This window comes from Diadema antillarum, unplaced genomic scaffold, assembly GCF_040938485.1.
Source record: "Diadema antillarum isolate AM-2024a unplaced genomic scaffold, OU_Dant_1.0 seq00000964_RagTag, whole genome shotgun sequence".
Lineage (NCBI taxonomy): Eukaryota > Metazoa > Echinodermata > Echinoidea > Diadematoida > Diadematidae > Diadema > Diadema antillarum.
The window spans coordinates 162397-181995 of record NW_027271810.1 but is presented as its reverse complement, the minus strand read 5'-3'; the positions used below and the strand labels follow the sequence as shown (position 1 = coordinate 181995).

Genomic DNA, 19599 nt, shown 5'->3' with positions numbered 1-19599 from the left:
CTGAGTGCTTAGCACCCGGCTCCGGAACAAAAAACAGTTTATGAACTTCCGGCACGCTATGAGATTATAGCCAGTTCTACCTATTACGAAATACAGCTTAGAAGGAATAGAACACAAGAGTTTAAGACATGACCTGTTCTGAGGAAGGAAAAATCACAACGCAAAAAAAGAAAACCAGGGTTCAGGCGTGTCCAACAGAAAGGAGAGAGCAGGAAATTGAAATGGCATATCTTGACTGAAACGAGAAATTTCTATCAATCTTCCTTCTGAAAAAGATGAAGGAAAAGGTGACGTACAGCCAAATTCTCGTGAAATGGGAGGAGACAGAGAAAATAATGATGCGTTATTCCTGACGTCGACGATGCAAAGAAAAATGTGTAACGTTCGACTTGCCCTGTTATGATAATCATAGCATTTCCGTCACTAGAGGGCGCTTTTGAGACGTCATTCATGACTCCGCCTCAAACCTGTCCCCTCTCTGGCGTTCGTCACGATCCGACAACAGACAAAAAAAATTCGCCGATAGCCAACGATTCCGTGTAGCCTATAGTTTTTTCGTCACCCTCCGCGATAAAAACAACCGCGATCTTTCTGAAGGCTCTCATTTATGTTAAACTGACGTTTGTTCGAGATTACACTCCTGTGTGTTTATGTTGGGTTTACGGTGTCCGTGTGTCATTCTTCCTGAGAACGCAGTAATATGATTTGGAAAAGTTCCTTTCCGTTCCGTTCTGACATTTGAAGTTTTGTCGACGACGGGACCATCATTTGATTTGACTGGTATAAGGTATTCCATTGTGTCATTTACACTCAACTTTGTGTGGAGAATTTGGTCAATGATCAAGTCAAGTGTACCATGGAGTAAAGTCAAGGTGGAAATAAAGTCGCTTCTATTTTTCTTACACCCGACAACATGACTTCGGCAGGCGTCAACGAGACAGTTATCGACACTCCGCAGTGTCCAGAATGTAAGTACGAGATTATTAGCTCTGTAACTCCCGCACTTCTCGATTCTAAATCGTGTGATGTTGATGAAGTACTCATTTTGTGCAGGGCAAAACATAGTACTGTGAGCATGTCGATTAATGAACTGCGTGATGTTAATTTTTACTTTACGCATTTAGATCAATCAATCAATTCAAAGTTTATTTCATTTTTCGACAAAACATATAAGTTTCACTTCTTTCGACAACATAGATCTCGCTGATATCATGATCTCGTGCAGGCGTAATCATTAGAGCTAACAAATCTAAACAATAACATGAAACAACTACAGACGACAAACATACACAAAATAGGAAAGCATATAGCCTTTCAAGAATCTCCATCAATTTTTGTAATAACGTCACCTTGTTAATTTGCGGATTGATACTAGCGCCACAATGCAGAAGCCAAACTGTAAGTTACTTGCCCAGTTATGAGATGTTGCAGTAGATAGAAGTTGGGTCGATATAAAAGAAAGAAAGGGTGGACTGGTTTATCTGTTACTTCTACTGAAATATAACAATGTTGCTGCATATCTCCAGGTGTCGAGTTAAAGTGAAACACCTCGTGTTTAGTTTGACTTCAACAAATATTAAGCATCCTATCGCCCTGCACACAAATCTTAATTAGAATTCATATATTTTTTGTTATAATTCGACAACGTAGAATTTTGCCATAGCCTGTGCAGAAGACATGTGATAACTTTAGAGTGACTACCCAAAAGAGGGATGGGATGTACTTGTTGTTGCCATAATTCCCGTTATCGTTTTATGTACATTGAAATGGAAGAGTTGTAGGCGATGATATCGTCACCTCATTCAATTTGCATGCATGATATGAAGTTGCGGCCAATATTATGACTCTCTCGTTAGAACAATACCATGTTTCGGCGAAACCTTCCAATTCTAACATGAAGCTTTCAAGCATTATACGGTCAAACAGTTTGAACATAGCGTGGCGATGCAGTTCCAAGGCGTTCTAAGTCGGTCATCGCTACAGGTGCAAAATGATAATCACCAAGTTGTGTGCATTCGCACCTATATGTATGGTTCTCTGCGTCCTTATCAATCGCGAAACAGGTGCGCCTTTCTCGGACCCCTATTACTCTGCTCTCACCTCCCCACCCCAGCCCTCAAGGAGTGGCCGTGGCAGGGCAATATTCTCGATGAAGCTCGTGTTGTTCAGGGTGCGTCGACATGGTCCCCACATGTTCAGCACCGCGTTCAAGATGTCACTTTAGTTCACTCGTTTCGTCGACTATAGAACGGCGAGACAAGTGATTCTTCATAATATCGGTTATTGGACGAGATCCAGTTTTCTCATTTATTGGACGAGAACCAATTTTCTTCATAATATCGGTTATTGGACGATAACCGGTGTATGGTCTTGGACTTACAACTTTAACGACATCTGTTGCTTACAGTTTTCTTCTCAGTAGTGTGTATCAAGTCGATCTGACTAAACAAAAAGAAAAAAAAAAACCGAGTCAACAAGTAAGAAAACTTTCTTTTCCAGAGTGACTCGATTATGAAGTCTTTGTTTTTTTCCATGATAGCTGAAAAATTATTCACAAAACTGTGGTTAGAAAGAAGGATGGAATTGCTACCACCGTATCTTATCAAAATCCCATTCTAAAGTGGAAAAATCCCCATAATCTTCAAAAATTAGTTCAATTAGCCGTTAATAATAATGATTAGTTGTTGTCCGAATAGTAAGACGTTGTACCTGTACTTGACCATAGGTGCGATCATAGGACCCGAGACGAATGATAACAAATCAAAGCGAAAGCTGGAAGACAGAAATCTTTTATGAAAGTGTCATTTGCGTACATATTTTTGTCCCAAGAATTCAGAAATAACGAAGATGAATGCAATTAAACGCTGCGAGCCACCTGATTTTCCTTCAAGCACAGTATCGAAATTAAACATGCTTTCAACACCAACACAGAGGAATACGTACACCAGTGTATTCTCTTGTTATATTGGTATTAAAGGGGACCTCCGGATGAATTTCAGACTTTTACATTTGAACAACTATAAATCGGTTAAACTGAGTACAGAGTTTCAGAATTTATAGTGATTGGGATGAGGAATGAGAATGTTTTCAAAATTTATAACAAATTGCAATGAACAAGGATGATGACATGGCAGCCTCACCATAAGAATGCATGAGTTGGGCTCACGGAAGCAGAACAAAAGAAGAAGGCATGCACAGATTCTTCACGGTGAACTTGTTGAGCAAGTGGTATGGTATGGAATTGCACTGCTACATTTCTGAAATATATGAGGCTCTAATGTCATCAACACTGTTCAGTGTAATTTGTTTAAGATTTTCAATTTATTGGTTTCTCTGCTCAAGGACCACAACAAATTCCACGAATCTATACGTGGAGCTGTTGATTTATGTACTACATGATGTGAAATTATGAAAATCGTCCGGAATGTCCCTTTAAGGGGGTCTCATACCAAAACAAAGTAAATGAGGGATACATACTCATCTCTAACTCGTTCCCAAAACAGGAATGAGAAAGAAAAAAAAAGAAGGGTTCATGGTATCTTATCGGTGACATGTGTCACTCTAATGATTAACTATCGGACGTAGTAGCTGGGTTGACGAACTCGGTGTCAGTAGTATCACAACTATGCCCTCTACTGGCCGACTAAGTCCAAGCAACCGAGTTCTGCGGTGGCTGGGAAATGCACCATGCAATGAACGCCCGGAAGAGACCCCTGACACTCCGACCAAATATTTTCAGTATATATCGTCACTTAGGCAGCTTAAAGAGGAAATCCACCCTAAAAAAATTAATAAACTTCAAAAGAAAGAGAAAAATATTCCCTACAGAACGATACAAAAATGACAAATATCGGATAAGAAATAAAGAAGATATGGTATTTTGAAATTTCACATTTCTTGACCAGTTCTTATGAATATTCAAATCAGCAAGTTGACGACGTCATGCTCTCACGATTTCCTAATCATTATTCATATACAGAAATGACAAAAATCTCATACTTCAGCTGTAGAGATATAAAGCTTGTCTTAAAACCGCCGAAAAAAAAAAACAAAAACCAAATATTAACTCTGATATATCTTGGTATGGGAATATGATTTTAGTTGTATCAGTTAAAAATAACAATTTTTCCGAATTTCACAAATAACATACATGAAAAATTGTGAGGGTATGACATCATCAACTCGCTCATTTGAATATTCATAAGGACTGGTCAAGAAATGTTTTCCGAGAAAATGTAAAATTGAAGATGGCATATCTTCCTCATTTCTTATCCGATTTTTGTAATTTTTGTATCATTCTGAAGGGAACATTTTTCCTTTTCCTTTGAGATTTATTTGCTTTGGGGCTGGATTTACTCTCCTATATACATGTCTTCATCACTGAGGGTCGCATTCCATCATTTCACGAAGATCATGAAGAAAACGAGATTCTATGTTTGATGTTGAGAAAGAGTTTCTTTGCTAACAGAGTGGTTGGTAAAGTGTTGTCTTCCATCTCAGAAGAGGTGTTGTTTCTGCTTATTTCCTTGGCCTCCCACCGATGATAACCGTCCGTGCCATGTACATGCTTTCATAATTATTTTAGGAAAATGGGACTGTTAGCTTTGAACTTTAATTGAAGGATAGCAACGTATAGGATACTAACACATTCATTTGAAAGAGAGCAGCAGACGACAATTCAACGTTGACCGATGAACAGGCTTTACTTAAAAGTAAAGTAAAGAAGGGTAAAGTAAAACAAAGTAAAGTGGACAAAATGTTTGATGAAGAAAATTCGTTTCCCGGAGTCTATTACATGTCAAATTCAGGGTATTTCAAAGTTAAGTTTGTTGAAGTGCACTTGTGGAAATAGACTGGTAGTTAGTTTCCTAATCAGACAGGAAATATGAGTCTTGGAATTTTTGAAGTTTTATAGGTTTTCAGAGGTGTGTGATATTGGTTGCAACCACACATGCAAATTAGCTGACGTGATGACGTCATCATCTCGCAACCCTGCTGCAATATGGTTTGTGTACGAAATTACAAATTACTCTGAATTGATATTGTGTATTGCCATAATTTTATTGTGGTTGTTTCAATCATGAAAATCCAAATAAGCAGAAGTCCAGTTTATATCTAAGCCATCTCTATTCGTGACAACACGGGAAGGATTTAATGCGGTGGATATTCTCCCCTCTCCTTCATGATTGTCTAAAAGAAACTTCACTGAAGATTGTTTGTCAGTGAGAGACTTGATGAGGTCATGGCATCATTACGTAATAGCAATTTGCATAACATCATGTTGCTTCTAACATTGCTGTTTCGTGAAAGACATGTAAAACTCAAAATTCCCGCTTGGTTATATTTGTCATTGATATATCTTTTTATGATTATAGGTCCAATTGTGATGACACTTTCACCATTTTATTTGTTAGATATTTATTCCATTGTGAAGGTGATAAAGTGTTAAAGACAGTAATTATGACTGTCTTTGGCATGGTGTGTCTAAACAAGGAGGTTCTTATACATGGAGTTCCAACTGGCTGTAATTATTCAAACAGTTGTCAGATTTCTATTGATGTACAAAAGAATTGCACTGGTGCAATTGTGCCTTTGATGATTGATGTTCGACGCCGCCGTCTTGCTGAGCAATCTGAAGATTCATTGTGAACGTTATCATATGTTGGCCATATTTTGCTCATTCAGTTATTAAATGAAATGAAATTTCACTTAATGATGAAGCATGTAAAACAAAGGTCAATCTCGTCCAGAAATTTGTGCAAAAGTGTAAATCAGAGCTGTATCATGTGAAAATGATTAAAACTGTTTACCACCCTGAAAAGCTGGTTTTATCACTTTTCCGCTAAATTTCCACAAATGAAACTAATATGGAATAATCTTCAAGTATAATATTTTATTAATATATATATCAGATTAGTGCCCGGGTATGCCCAGTCGAGTAATTTTCATCTTTATTTGAGCATTTTTTGCTCAATTTCTATTCGCGCATCCTCGTGTCTGTACCACCTACCTTTTATAAGAAGGGATAGCGAAAAGTAATTACCATCACACAGACATCTCTTCCTTTGAAAGTGGCTGGTGATTATGCAATGAGACACGAGTCAATTGTCTTCGTATCTGCGCGGCAGATCCTGTTTGGCACATGCTTCAATTTTAAGACAGTTGTGACTCCATTCTCTTGAACCTCATCCTTGGTCTAAAGCAGGTAATGTGCCGCCGCGTGCGCAGGCTTATACGCAGCGCTGCAATAGCGATGTGCAGCCAGTTTAATCACCCGCGTTCGAATGAATTGTACACAGAATAATGTGCTCCTATAGTATCCAAAGACCTTGACTATCATTTCAAATAAGGATTCAAGCGTACTAATGCTATAAATCTTGAAATTGACTATGTGTGATGCTCACAACGAGATGTGAATTGTAGTCATTCTCAGCCTTCTGTTGCGAGAAGAATTACGAGAGGACATTTTCTGAGATAAACAAAGTATTTAGTCTTCTGGTATCCTTAAGCAGTAGGCACAAAATTAAAGCAGTTGGTAAGTAAAGTAAATTGCAAATTATGATGTATTTATCACACTTGATTGCAATCCGAGGAGATACAAATAGCAAAACAGTGATATTGGAAAAAAAAATGAGCTTATAGTTTTCATTATTTTTACGTATTTATGCTGAGGCAAAGGAAGGAAACTGCAGAGGTATATCAAAGCGTGACTAGTTGAAGGTCCCCTCTTCTTATTTCTTTCAAAGAAGTTGGCTATAAATCACTGGGCTGTGGAGAGGATTTCTTTTGAAGAGGTTGAACTGACCGCGAACGCTAGGCGAAAATCCCGCTCTCGACAAGTAACGAGAAATTCGCGCCAATGTCAGGGCCATGCAACCAATCGGGACACGCTGCACTTTTGTGCTGCGCGTTACAAGGTCGCGATACATCGCGGGGAAAAGAAATGGAGCAAAACCATCAATTTTACTGAGATGAAAAAACATGTGAAAACTTTAGAATGCAATAACTTTCTTACCTTATTTTAGATTTTGATGAAACTTATCCCACTACGTTCGCCTGGTTATACTATTTTTTCTTTTTATCATGAGCTGTACTTCAATATGATGATTTTTGTCAAGACGGAAATAAACAAAACAATCTGCAACAAGGATGTATTTCCTTGTTTTGCTTTTAAGTGGGCATGAGATCTCAACTAAGATTAGTACTAATGATTAAGGCGGCAAAATTAATATCCTTACATTGCTTGATTTCCATGGCAATACGGAATTAATACGATATGAAGTACACTCTTCCGATTTTCTGCTATCATGATTAGGAAATACTAGAAGCAAAATGTGTTGGTCTTTGATAGCATTTGATATTTCAAGTGAAAATTGACGCATTTTAAAGTACTAATGACAATAATTCAGCACCAAGAGTGGCGATCATGATGGATTCATACCGAAACAAACAAACAAACAAACAAACAAACAAACAAACAAACAAACAAACAAACAAACAAACAAAAAATGAACCATCGGATATTCCTGCTCTTCCGCGTATCGCAAGGGGGGGGGGGGGAATTACACGCACTTCTATCAGCAAAGAGTAAGTCAATCTTTCCAAAAATCGGAAGAAGTAGTTGAAAGAAATAAAAAAGCAAGAAGCGAAAAAAAAAAATCATGTCTTAATTCTAGGTGGACTTGATCCGAGATACAACTCGTCAGCGCCGACTGGCGTTGATTTACACGTCCGATCTCTAGTTGACATACGAGTTTAAGGCCTGAAGTGTTCATGGGCGAGTGTATAAGGGAGTGGCCTCACGCCTATAGATCCTGGTTTGACTTGACAAGGTCTCGTTCATCTCACTCATTCTCTCTCTCCTTTTCGATCCTTCTCTCTATCTCTCGCTCTCTAGTCCCTCTCTCTAAAGTATACATATTATCAGTTTAAGATATTGCTACATGTACTAGCATTTGAATGTTTATATAACATAATGCTTGTTCCATATTATTTGAGAGAGCTACTTCAAATCTTTACACCAGAGAGGAACCTTCGTTCAAAGAGCAAAGACTTATTTGTTATTCCAAACAGAAAAACCAAAGTTTATGGACAACGAACATTGTTTATAACCCCTCTACCCTATGGAATAATCTACCCCAGAATTGAAAACAAATTACTGATACTAATAGATTCAAGTCTGCATTGAAAACGCTTTTTTTTTAAAAAACAGTTTAAGCAAACACGAAGCTCGGTACATTGTAGTTGGAATATTGTCCTTTCCATTTATTTTTTTTTTGAGCGCATAGGGACATTATGCACTATGTGTTGTACGCTATATAAGCACTGTGATATATATATATATATATATATATATATATATATATATATATATATATATATATGTATACATTATATGTATATATATATATATATATATATATATATTATATATATATATGTACATTTATATATATATATATATATCCCGCGCTTTTTTATACTTCTTGTCAGTTTCACACTTCATGTTTAATTTCGACATCATCTAAGTGCTCATTCTTCTGTTGCTTAATTACTCCTCCTTCGTCCTCCTCCCTTTCCTCCTCTCCTCTTCTTCCTCCTCATACTCCTTCCTTGCTCCCCTCCAGCTTTTTTTTTCTCTTGTTTCTTCTACCCGTCCTCCTCCCGGTCTTGTTGCAATAGTCACGTGTAAGTATACGTATATTGCCCACTTTTAAATGGTTGTCATATCAGTAAGGTTGTAAAAAAACAAATAGGTTGCACGAGCGACCACAAACATATCATGCAAATTGATAACCGATTACATCATTGCCATGTAACACTGAAAATACATATGAAAAATACCAGAATGCACTAGATTGATTATTTCTTCACAGTTCTGTTGAAGCAATTAGTCACCGACACAATGAAATTTATTAGAATAAAGACTGAGCTGTAATTCGTGCACAGTTAATGATAGTACAGGTTTTCTTGGTCGTTTACGTGAGTTTGCATGTAGGTTCGATCATAAAAGTCAAATATTATGAAATTCGAAAATTATTAGTCATTACAACACTTCTAATAATGATGATAATCGAATAATGATATAGGTGGAGATAGTAGCCGTGATATCAGTAGTTGTGACATTTAGAATATAGAAGAAACAAAATAACGACGTTGACAGCAAAATTGGTGTTGCAGCAAAAATAGTAGAGTCAATTTGGTAACGGCAACGAGCATTCTTGTTTGAACAATGCCAGCAGGTGTCGAGTAATCATCAGCTTTAATGAAGAATATGAAGCGACGTTCTCATCATAATTTCGAATAGAATTAGTTTTCATTCTTACACACTGGACACCCGATGAATGAAAAAAAACCCCAAAAACAAAAACAAACAAACAAACAAACAAACAAACAAACAAAAACTGAAGATTATATACGCAATCTTCAGCGGCTTTGGGGTTTTGGTTCAGACTCGGGAAAAGATTTGCCGCTGCAGCGGCGGGCGGAGCGTGCCCCTGTCACTCTCCTGTCCTCACCTCTTACAAAGTGGAACGATATTCAATCAATAAAGTCTTAGAGGCTTACGACTGACATCAGACAAACAACTTTAGTTACCTGAAAACAAACAGAAAAACAGAACGTAGGGCAAATATTTGGGAGAGGGGCGTATAGAGCGCCAGCAAAAAAAAAAAAAAAAAAAAAAAGGAAAGAAAGAAAGAAAGAAAGAGTGGCTTTCTGGAGAAACATGTTGAATAGAAACATATCGAATGATTGATAAAAATACTCTACTTCAAGAAAAACAAATGGTATAGGTAAATAACAGAAAGCAGAATCTGTAAAGATGGTGATGTTGGTGAAGTTGTTGAAGGTGAAATCTCTATTCTTAGTCGACCATCTGTCTTCACCACTGGCGAGTCCCTCCCAGTGGTCAGGTGAATAAAACGGGTGCAGATAGCAGCCCGCTATTCAAACTATTTACCCCTTCTGAGAGGAAAGTTTGGGGCTATATCGCATGAAAACAGGAAAAGTTTAGGGAAGAGACGAACAATTTTAACGCCTTCCCTTTATTTTCTTTTCTTGTGAACTCACGGCGAGCTACTTGTCGTTCCAGCCAGTCTACAAGTTTCCTCAAGGGGGAGATGAAAAGTGCATGCATTGACGTGTGACTTGAATATGTTTCATTTTCTTACAAAATATTCGTGCGAGGTGTAGCTGATTGCATTTCAGAGCTGACTTAAATGTCGTAGTATGCCCATCCGCATTTTTGAAATATTTCCATCAGTCGCGACAGTGTAGTGTAGAGCACATCATGTGACAATAGATTGTGGAGGTCTTCATGACCTGTCGACAGTATAGCACTGAACGGGTCGTCCGTCCACAGAGGGTTTTGCGCACGTTTCGGATGAGCAGCATATATGCAATCCATCAATCTATTAAATCAATCTTCAATGAGACACGTGGTTCAGTCCATATTATACGACAACTTCTTCCTCTGACCTTCATTATCTGACCCACTGATTTTGGTTTTGGTTTTCAAACTGAAGAGTAAATTATATACATTCGTTCAGCCTCAGCCCACACCCGCGACCATTCGCCCAGCAGTCCGAGTTAATGTATTTTATTTCATCCTTTCTGTGATAGGGATTTTGGACAGTTTGTACAATGCTAAGAGTATTGAATTTGGTTATTTTTCCCCATTTTTCATTCATTGGTTTCCGAAGCTATTTGTGAACCATATTTCTTTTACAAAGAAAATCCATGTTAAAAGTATGTTAAAACTAAGGGTACATTTCGAATTCATGATGAAAATTAGTATGATAATATACAGGCCTTTTATACTCAATGAGAAGTATAAATCGACCTTAATGTTTTAGAATTGCTGTGTTTTTATTAGGTGACTAGGTGTGGAGTATTATGAGAAAATGCTTGCATTACTCAATATAAAATAAGGGAAAAATCATATTGATTTAATGACATTTATATTGTACATCTGAAGCAGGGAGTCAAGAGTTTTTATCTTTTAGATGGAATTCAGAATGAATTCCATAAGGGCCATCATTTATGAGGGCTTCATGTGTGAATCATATCCAAGGATTATTTCAGTGGAAAACAAAAAATATTATATGCAATCGGCACTCAGAGCGTACAGAGCACGATGATGGTGGCGTTATGCGTATCCGCCATAATTCGCTCAAGGATTTTACTTCATGCAGACTTTAATCTTACAAAAGCTCAGTTCACACAGAAGAAATAGAAAAAGACAGATGGTGGTAGAGAAAGATAGGTAGAAGAAAGGAAGAGAGAGAAAGGAGAGAGAGGGGAGAGAAAGTATGAGCACAACATTTATCTCTTCAAAAGTTTCTCGAGCATTCGAGTATACAAACACAAACTCCGAGTTACACATGAACTTCTAAAAGGTCGTTTGCTCTTGGTGTGCAGCGCTCTCTGAACCATAAATCAAGGGAACACGTTATACCCCCTTCATCATCAAAATAAGCTATAAATCATCTTCAGTTATCAGCAGACTTACGGTCAAACATTCCTCTTGCATTTCGAATTCCCGTCGTTCAACTTGTCGTTTGGCGCACGACCTATTACTCGTCTATCGATTCATATTATTATTTTGCTGCTCCGAACTGTTCTTTATTAGAATCGGGGGAAATCATCTCTGTGCAAATAATGTTTATCTGGCGTTTGAGTTGTAATCAAGTGTAAAGATATCATTTGTGTGTGTGTTTGTTTGTTTGTTTGTTTGTGTTTTTTTTGAGGGGGGTCTATTCCTTGGTCTCTTTTCATTGGCTTCCCTTTTAACGGTGGATTCCCGCAGAGATTCGGAAATATTTGTCTGGACGTTTTATGAATGAGAAAAATCTCGGGCCGTATCCTCGGTGACATGAATTTGAACTTCTCCCTTTTCTCGGAAAAAGAGCCGTGTGCCTTTGGACGTCTGAACCTAATCTCGGAAGGAATAAATCGTAGTGACAAAGTTTCCTTATTTCCTGTCTTCCAGAGGGGACACTGTTTGCCTGATGCCCCTGGAGCCCGATTTAGCCCTTCGTAGGGGACGGATTTTCATCATCTGAGACGTCTGCGCAGAGCATTTATTTCTCTTTAACCCCCTGTTCGTGTTTGTTTGCTTTGCTCTGAAAGTTTATTTTTAGGGAATTTTATTTTCTTTGATGTACCTTACGATTTTAGATAAAAACAAACACAGAAACATTTATAAAAGATCTTATCAGGGTCATTTAGTGTCGTTTAATTTTTGAATTTTTCTCCTATGTGCTCCTTTTCTCTATGCGAGACTTCTTCCGTATACCTCTAATAATCACATTCCTCTTTATATAGTGTTTGTCGACTGCTGGTGGTCACCTTTAGCGAACCAGAAGGGGTTACCATCATTTGCCGTTTTCTGTTGTTCTTGATGTTGTTTGTTTGTTTGTTTGTTTGTTTGTTTGGGTTTTTTTTTGGGGGGGGCGGACCATTTCACCGGATCTGCACCTTGTTCTGTGCGGGGAGTGAAGTGGGATCGTATCCGTGTGTATGATAGATTGTGACTCTGTCACACACTTCAATTCCATGTCCTCTATATCCGAGGTAAGCCTAATTCAAGATTTGACCCTCATTCACTAACTTCTGGTGTCAACTGAGCTCTTCTATACTCTGGAATACCAAAAAGAAAAAAAAATGTAATGGTATTATCGTACTGTATATAGATCGATAAAGATCCGAGCAATTTGCTGGAAAGAACTTATTCAGAAGTCAAGCGCACTATTCGAATCAAATTCATTCTCGTCATAAAACCTTTACATGCACTTATGGCATTTTCCAACATTACATAAAGTATGAGACCCTATACTGTGTCCACGGAGAATGAACGCTCTGTTCGCTCGTTTTTTTTTCTTCATGAGCATCTTGTCAGCTATACAGCAGCGATGATATATTTTTTGTTAAGGAGAAAAGTTCCAACAGCGCCGTATATAAAGATAAGGCACATCCATGCCCCTTTTTACCCAAGGCACGTGTGCATCTAAATTGGTTATTTTGTTTTGGAGTTCAAGTAACAACCTTTTGCAAACCGCAGTAATCGTGTTGTCAATAATCTGGGAGATAATCTTCTTCCATAAAAATCTACTTCTAATAAAGAAAAAAAAACGTTCTCAATCCTGCTGTCAGCAGAGTAGTGTCAAGTTTGTCCCCACTCCGACGATACGACATGTCGCGGTTGGCGAAAAGTGTCGTCGTCACCAGCATTCTGGAAGCTGTTGACGACGCGACGACACGAGAAAAATAGCTGCGACCATGAATGGAATTCCTTACCTCACGGACAACCTCCTCCTTAGGATGCGTGCATGCGATACGTCATCAGCCTGCACGCGCGCCATCCGCTCGCAGACACGTACGGAGACACAATTCGCGCTTTGACAATCCAGTGGGGCGTCTTAACATTCTTTTCCCTTGCAAGTTGACTCCGGCTGTTTTCGGCGAAAACAAAATAAACAGAATAAAGGAAAAATATAAGATATAAAAGAAAGGCATGAGAAAAAAAATGAGAATATAATCATTGGTATCATGATGCCTATACACAGAAAACATGTATAGGTATAAGTAAATAGCACAATGGTTACAACTTTACAATTCAGAAGTGCAACAATTTAGCAGTTAAAAAAACAAACATTAGCAACTATCTTGATGAAGTTTTCTCCTAAAATGTTAAAGAAAAGGTGTGAATATTCCTGGCCTTAATGAGGACAACTTCAATCCACCTAACATATCTGTTATACAGAGAAGCTATAGCTGCTTTATATCACCTCTCTTTCTTCCTCCAGATACAGGTTTAGCTCATGAACATGTCTTGAATTCGATTAGCGGCGATGTGCTATCATGGGGGGGGGGGGGGGCGTTGAAACAGTTCTCGGGAACGGAGACCTGCTTTTTGCGTGACCCTCGTGGTCAAGAATTCTACAGAAATTTCACGGCAATGGGGATGAGGATGGGGAGGGTAAAAGAGGGAGGGTGGCAAGTACACAAATAAAGTTTCTCTTAGCAGCGTCTCGATAAATATCGCTGAGCAAGAACTCATTAACTCTTAACCCAGCCCAAGACATCACTCGAAGCTTTGTACCTCAGTGAAAAAATATCGAGAAGCCTACATAAGACGATAATACAACTGATTATCGAAATTTAGCTATAGTCGCCTCGTTGTCTTGCGCTATTCACATCAAGCTGTTAAGAAGATCAAGGAGTTTAGATGAAATTTGGGTTTGTTTATGATTATAATAATTCATGTTTCTTTTGTCGTTATCAAACATTGGTATAATTCTGCTCACCGTAGGTGATGAATGAATGGGTGAACTTTAGATAAGTTTTTCGTTCTTTTGATTCTAAATATCATCTGACTACCGGTACATGTATCATGTTATCGAACAGGGATTTTAGGTCAAAAAGAGGCATTTCTTGTTCATGTTGAAATAGCTCCTTATTAATTTCCTTTTTAGAAAAGAAAATGCCGGGAGAGAATGGCAAGGATGAAAGCAAAAATCAACCGAATCATTTCAAGGAAGTTCTAGCAACTTTCGCATTTCGGATTCTCGTAAAGGTCCAAATTGATTTTTATAGAATCCGAGACAGAAGGGCAGCACGTTCGTACTTTATTGTGCTGTGTATATTTTTTTCAATTGTCTCCCCCCTGTGCAAATGTATTTGTATTTGCAACTGCATGCTGATCTACATTTTCACAAGTTCATCGTGACACTGTCGGCAACCAGGGACGGTTACAGTTCGTTATTCCGAAGATTCGTTATTCCGAAGGTTCGTTAATCCGAAAATGTCATAAGATTTGTTATTCCGAAGATTCATTAATCCGAAAATGAAATAAGGTTCGTTATTCCGAAGGTTCGTTAATCCGAAAATGACACAAAGCTCGTTATTCTGAAGGTTCGTTACGGATCCTTTTTAATTTCGGATCAACGAATCTTCGGAATAACGAACCCTATTTCATTTTCGGATTAACGAACCTTCGGAATAACGAAGCCTATTTCATTTTCGGATAAACGAGCCTTGGGAAGAGTGAACCCTATTTCATTTTCGGATTAACGAACATTCGGAATAACGCCACAAATGTTCGGATTAACGAACCCTTTTTCACTTTCGGATTAACGAACCTCTAGGGATAGGGAATTTGTGTGTTTCGGATTAACAAACCTTCGGAATAACAAACCTTTGGAATAACGAACCTTCGGAATAACGAACAGCACCCCCAGGGACAGCCTGGCGGTAGTGTCGCTGCCCGGAAAGCAGTAGGGCCTAGATGACAGGTTTGATTCCCACTGGTTCCTATTTCCGACATGTTTGTTGGAATGTAGAGATCAGCAGTTGCGATCTTACAAATATATTTGTACAGAGGTAAGCAGAAATCATAGCTCATCTTCACCCGTCTGCTTTAATAATCTATGATTTTCATTCACCTTAAATATTGCTTCAAAGATGTAAAAAATTATATAGATTGTTCCCATACCATCGTGAGCCATCATCTTTCGGGGGCTGTTGGCAGAAAAACAAGGGTGGGTGGATGCGGTACATTCCACATGTTCACAATGATTATTCTGCCAGGCAAGTTGAGATCTTGTCATTAACTAGCAAAAGCATGTAAGGGTATCATAAGCCACTGAACATGAAATATTTCCCCTCCTACATCCGATGACAGTGACAGCTGTGACAATTATGTTCAACAACGAGGCAAATTATTCAGCCTCGAAAAACTATCTGAATCAATTTCCCGAATTCTCCCTCTCTCCTTCGCTTCTCATATCCCAGTTATAGTATGAAGTTACTGTATTTTTGTTCGTAGGTCGTGTTGTAATGTCAATTCGAAAATCCAGTCTCCGTTTTTTTGTTATTTCCCGTCCAAGGAATTCGTCCACAAATACGCCATCCGTCTCCCGAGCCAACGCACCTGTACGGCTAACTTCCGTTTTTGTGACTGCACCGTTCAAACATGATGTTCTACGGCAACTGCTGGCGCGTTTTATTTTTTGCGAGGGGCGGTAATTCAACCCGAGTATTCTTAGTACAGCATCCCCCGCTTCGATGAGGTATGCGATAAGTGCGATGCTGGACTTCGCGGTATTTGGGGAGAACAACTTGTCGAATCAGCTTCCATCTTCATTCCAATCCTTCGTCACCTTGTTGTTTTTGAAAGTTTTTCGCTCATAAGTTCGATATTCCGACCTCCTATCCCACCCCGTCATCCCTGTAAGGAAGTCTCCTCAAAAGATATGTCCATGTTTAAAGCGAACAATATTTTTTTTTGCTCATGTTTTGTGCTCCAAACTTGGCGTAGTCATCACTTTGACATATATAATCCCTACATAGAATACACACAGCGGCGGGTACCGCAAAATGTAATCGGCTTTCATATTTTTCGTGTCGGTCGGCTCAGGTTCGACAGAACAAACAAAGTTGAAACGATAAGAATTATATGAGAGAACACATGCAAAGAAGGGTGCCATTCAATCAATGTTGGAGTGTTTACGATCATTTTTAATGAGCTCTGAGAAAACATTAGATCTGTAATAAAAATTTTATTGATTGGTTTGTCGAGAGAGTCTGACGAACGAAAATGGCGTTCAGGGAAGATGAGTACTTCAAATCAGCATATCAGATCGGCAAATAGTCATGACAACACTAGTGTACTGTACTTCCCCTACCATGGTCAGTTGTGTATCAGCGGATCCACTAAATGTCTAAGATGTTCTTTGATATATTTGTAATTACTTCGTCCAATATATGGTGGCATCATCGGCACTGCGTCACACGAAACGCATACTTATAAAATGTTTATGGTACATGTACATCAAAGTACTCACATTTCTGCAAATTACCACAGGAAGCAAATATCCTGCTCATTCGTTTGCAAACGGAGTACAATTTTGTGCAATCTCAAAAAGGTCTTATGCTTATACGCTGACCCATTCACATGTTGAAAGTGGCCTCGGGATCCCCATGATAGCCGTTTTCATATATTTTCCGTTTCGTCACTGTTGTCCCCATTTAGATAGTATATTTACGCCGGCGTCAAAGCATCTTAGTCGACCGCGTATTAATAAACTATGTCTGAAATGATATATTAATACTGAAAAATGAGAAATCAATGTGCTTGATGGGATATTCAAAGACTGGTAATATTTCACTTTACTGCATGCTATATCCATTGCGCAAACGTAGCAATTAGTATTAACATTTTAATGGTGTTAATGCAATGCGTTTCTCGGTCTTTGGCGCGAAAATTCTTGTCAAAGCCAACCTTTCCCGATCAAATTCACCAACGTTTCAATACTTCATGAAAAAACAACAATTTAGTGCAAGATTGAGATTCTTATATATATATATATATATATATATATATATATATATATATATACATATATACACATATATAGTACACATCCTTTATGAGATGTTTACATTTGGAAGACTTATTCCGATGTGTGTAGTTGCTGCTAATGTCGTGATCCCCTTGACGATTGTAAGTCTGAACGAAGTAAAATTCCTCCGGATGATGGGTACTCCACTGCGCGTGTCTGACCATGTAATGTGGATTCTGGAAAAAAAAAACCAACAACAGAAGAGTTGACTCCTTTTTTTCATCCCATATAGTTTATGACGTCACATAACGATTTTTAGCCATCCAATCACCTTGCTGCATACCACTCAACCCTTGTATCTTGAGTGAACCTGACTCAGGTCTTATTGAGCGAAAAGTTTTGGAACCCTTGATCTTGATCTGTCGGCATCCATGCAGTGTGTCAATCGATTTGATGGGACGATTTCTCTTCAGCTGAACATCCGCATATTTGGATCTGTTCGTAACAATGCCAGCTTTACCGTGAGAGAAAAGCATCGAGCCAATTGGAGAAAATGCTGGGCTGTTGACATAAATCTGCGACAACAGTAAGTTTTCGTTAAATTTTCTCTTCTCACGCATCATTTTTGAGAAGCGAGATCCGTCTAAATCTTTCTTTCGTGTCTTTATGTTGAAGATTCACACACGATGATATTGTGATTGATTCTGTTATGTGTAGTATCAGGGTGAAGATTATGAATAAAGTAGGGCCTACACAGCAAAATTTAGAGAAAAGATTGGAATCTCACTTTTGTGCGTCGCGAACATGTCATAAAGATCTAATTCAAATCTAATATATTCCGGAACAAAAACTATTGTTTCCACTATTCTAAGAGTACATGACCTTTAGCAGGTTATCGCAGCTTTCTTAAACTTTGCTATCAAAGGTAGCTAAGGTAGCTAAGGTAAAGCCAAGTGATCAAACATACATACGAGTCGTAATAGAGTATACGGAATACGCAATGTGGCCACTCCTGTTGTAATATACACTGTATTTTCCTTGCGAAATCAGCGTGAGATATGAAAAGTTCAGCAGAGAACTAACTTCGCGCTCAAGTACTTTAACTTTATTTCCCCTAACGTAGACGGGCTTAAAGGTAATGATTAGCCATTTAAGATATGAAGCATTCATCTGAGCAATGTCTTTGGGAAAAGAATAATGAAAGAAGTATGACTTCACTAAATAATGAATGTACTTTAAAACCACACGTTCAGTCCTGAATGAATTTTACAACCCTCGAGATATCGTGGATATAATGAGAGGGGAAAATCTATTTTCACACGTCAGGGTTTGACCAGAGGGCGCCTTTTCAGTGTATCTGAAATGCTATATATTTTTGTCTACCAATGCGGGAGGCAGAAGTAACAGAAAAGGAAAGACGAAAATAAAAAGCGGGAGGTGGCTTTTTGTTGTTATTTTCCGAAAGTAAATGCGCGGAGGGCTGACAAAAGGAATGGATTATTCAAAAAAGGATTTGATAGAGTGGCTATCGTGTAGGCGCGTTGTAGAGACGACGCATCAACGCCAGAAACGAGGCGGAAAGTCACCCGTGACAAGTGTGGATATGTAGCCCGAGGGAAGCGATGACTGAGCTCGGACCACAACGTCGCTCCAGCATCACAGTCACCGGGTGCGGAGATCGAAAGAGAAAGAAAGAAACGGAATTGGTGGTATTTGAGATCATGCTTCAGTCATATTTCGCTGGTTCCCCAGAGAGTTCAAGAACGTGGGGTAAAATTGTCTGCACTGATCCACCATGAAATATCTGTTAGCAGCAAAATGACAGTGTGTTGAAACCCCAGCTCATTTATTGTAATAATAATTGTTTTTTTTCTTTTAATCTCTTTTTTGTTCTTTTTTTTCGTTGTTGTTAAGAATATCAAGTGCAAGGTCCCGGCGAATTAATACAGCAATGGCAATGGTACTATAACATCACCGATAGTTCATTTGTGTCTGGTGTCACGGAATTGACGTGACTGTGCTGGAAACGCGCGAAGAAACAGATCCTAATCGAACGATTGGTTGAGAGCGTATACACGTAACTGGGCGTTTATTTTGTCTAACTCGTAATTTTGTTCATGACAGCGGTCGTTGGCACTTTCACGTCGAAAAGGTGATCGGGCGAGATTTCATCGTTCATTTACTCGCAAAAATGTCTGCGGAAGAATCTAAAACGCATGCATTTGAAGTTCAAGGATCTTCTTCATCATTTTTA

At 38.5% G+C, this 19599-nt stretch overlaps 1 protein-coding gene across 1 annotated transcript in view; it reads left to right on the top strand.

Moving 5' to 3' along the window:
* The first annotated feature begins 913 nt into the window (after positions 1–913).
* The window catches only part of LOC139741936 (uncharacterized), a 60127-nt gene continuing 41441 nt past the window's right edge, over positions 914–19599 (top strand). Inside the window, exons 1-2 of the mRNA XM_071652507.1 lie at positions 914–968; positions 2064–2170. Coding sequence (XP_071508608.1) covers positions 914–968; positions 2064–2170 — 162 coding nt within the window. The remainder of the gene's footprint in view (positions 969–2063; positions 2171–19599) is intronic.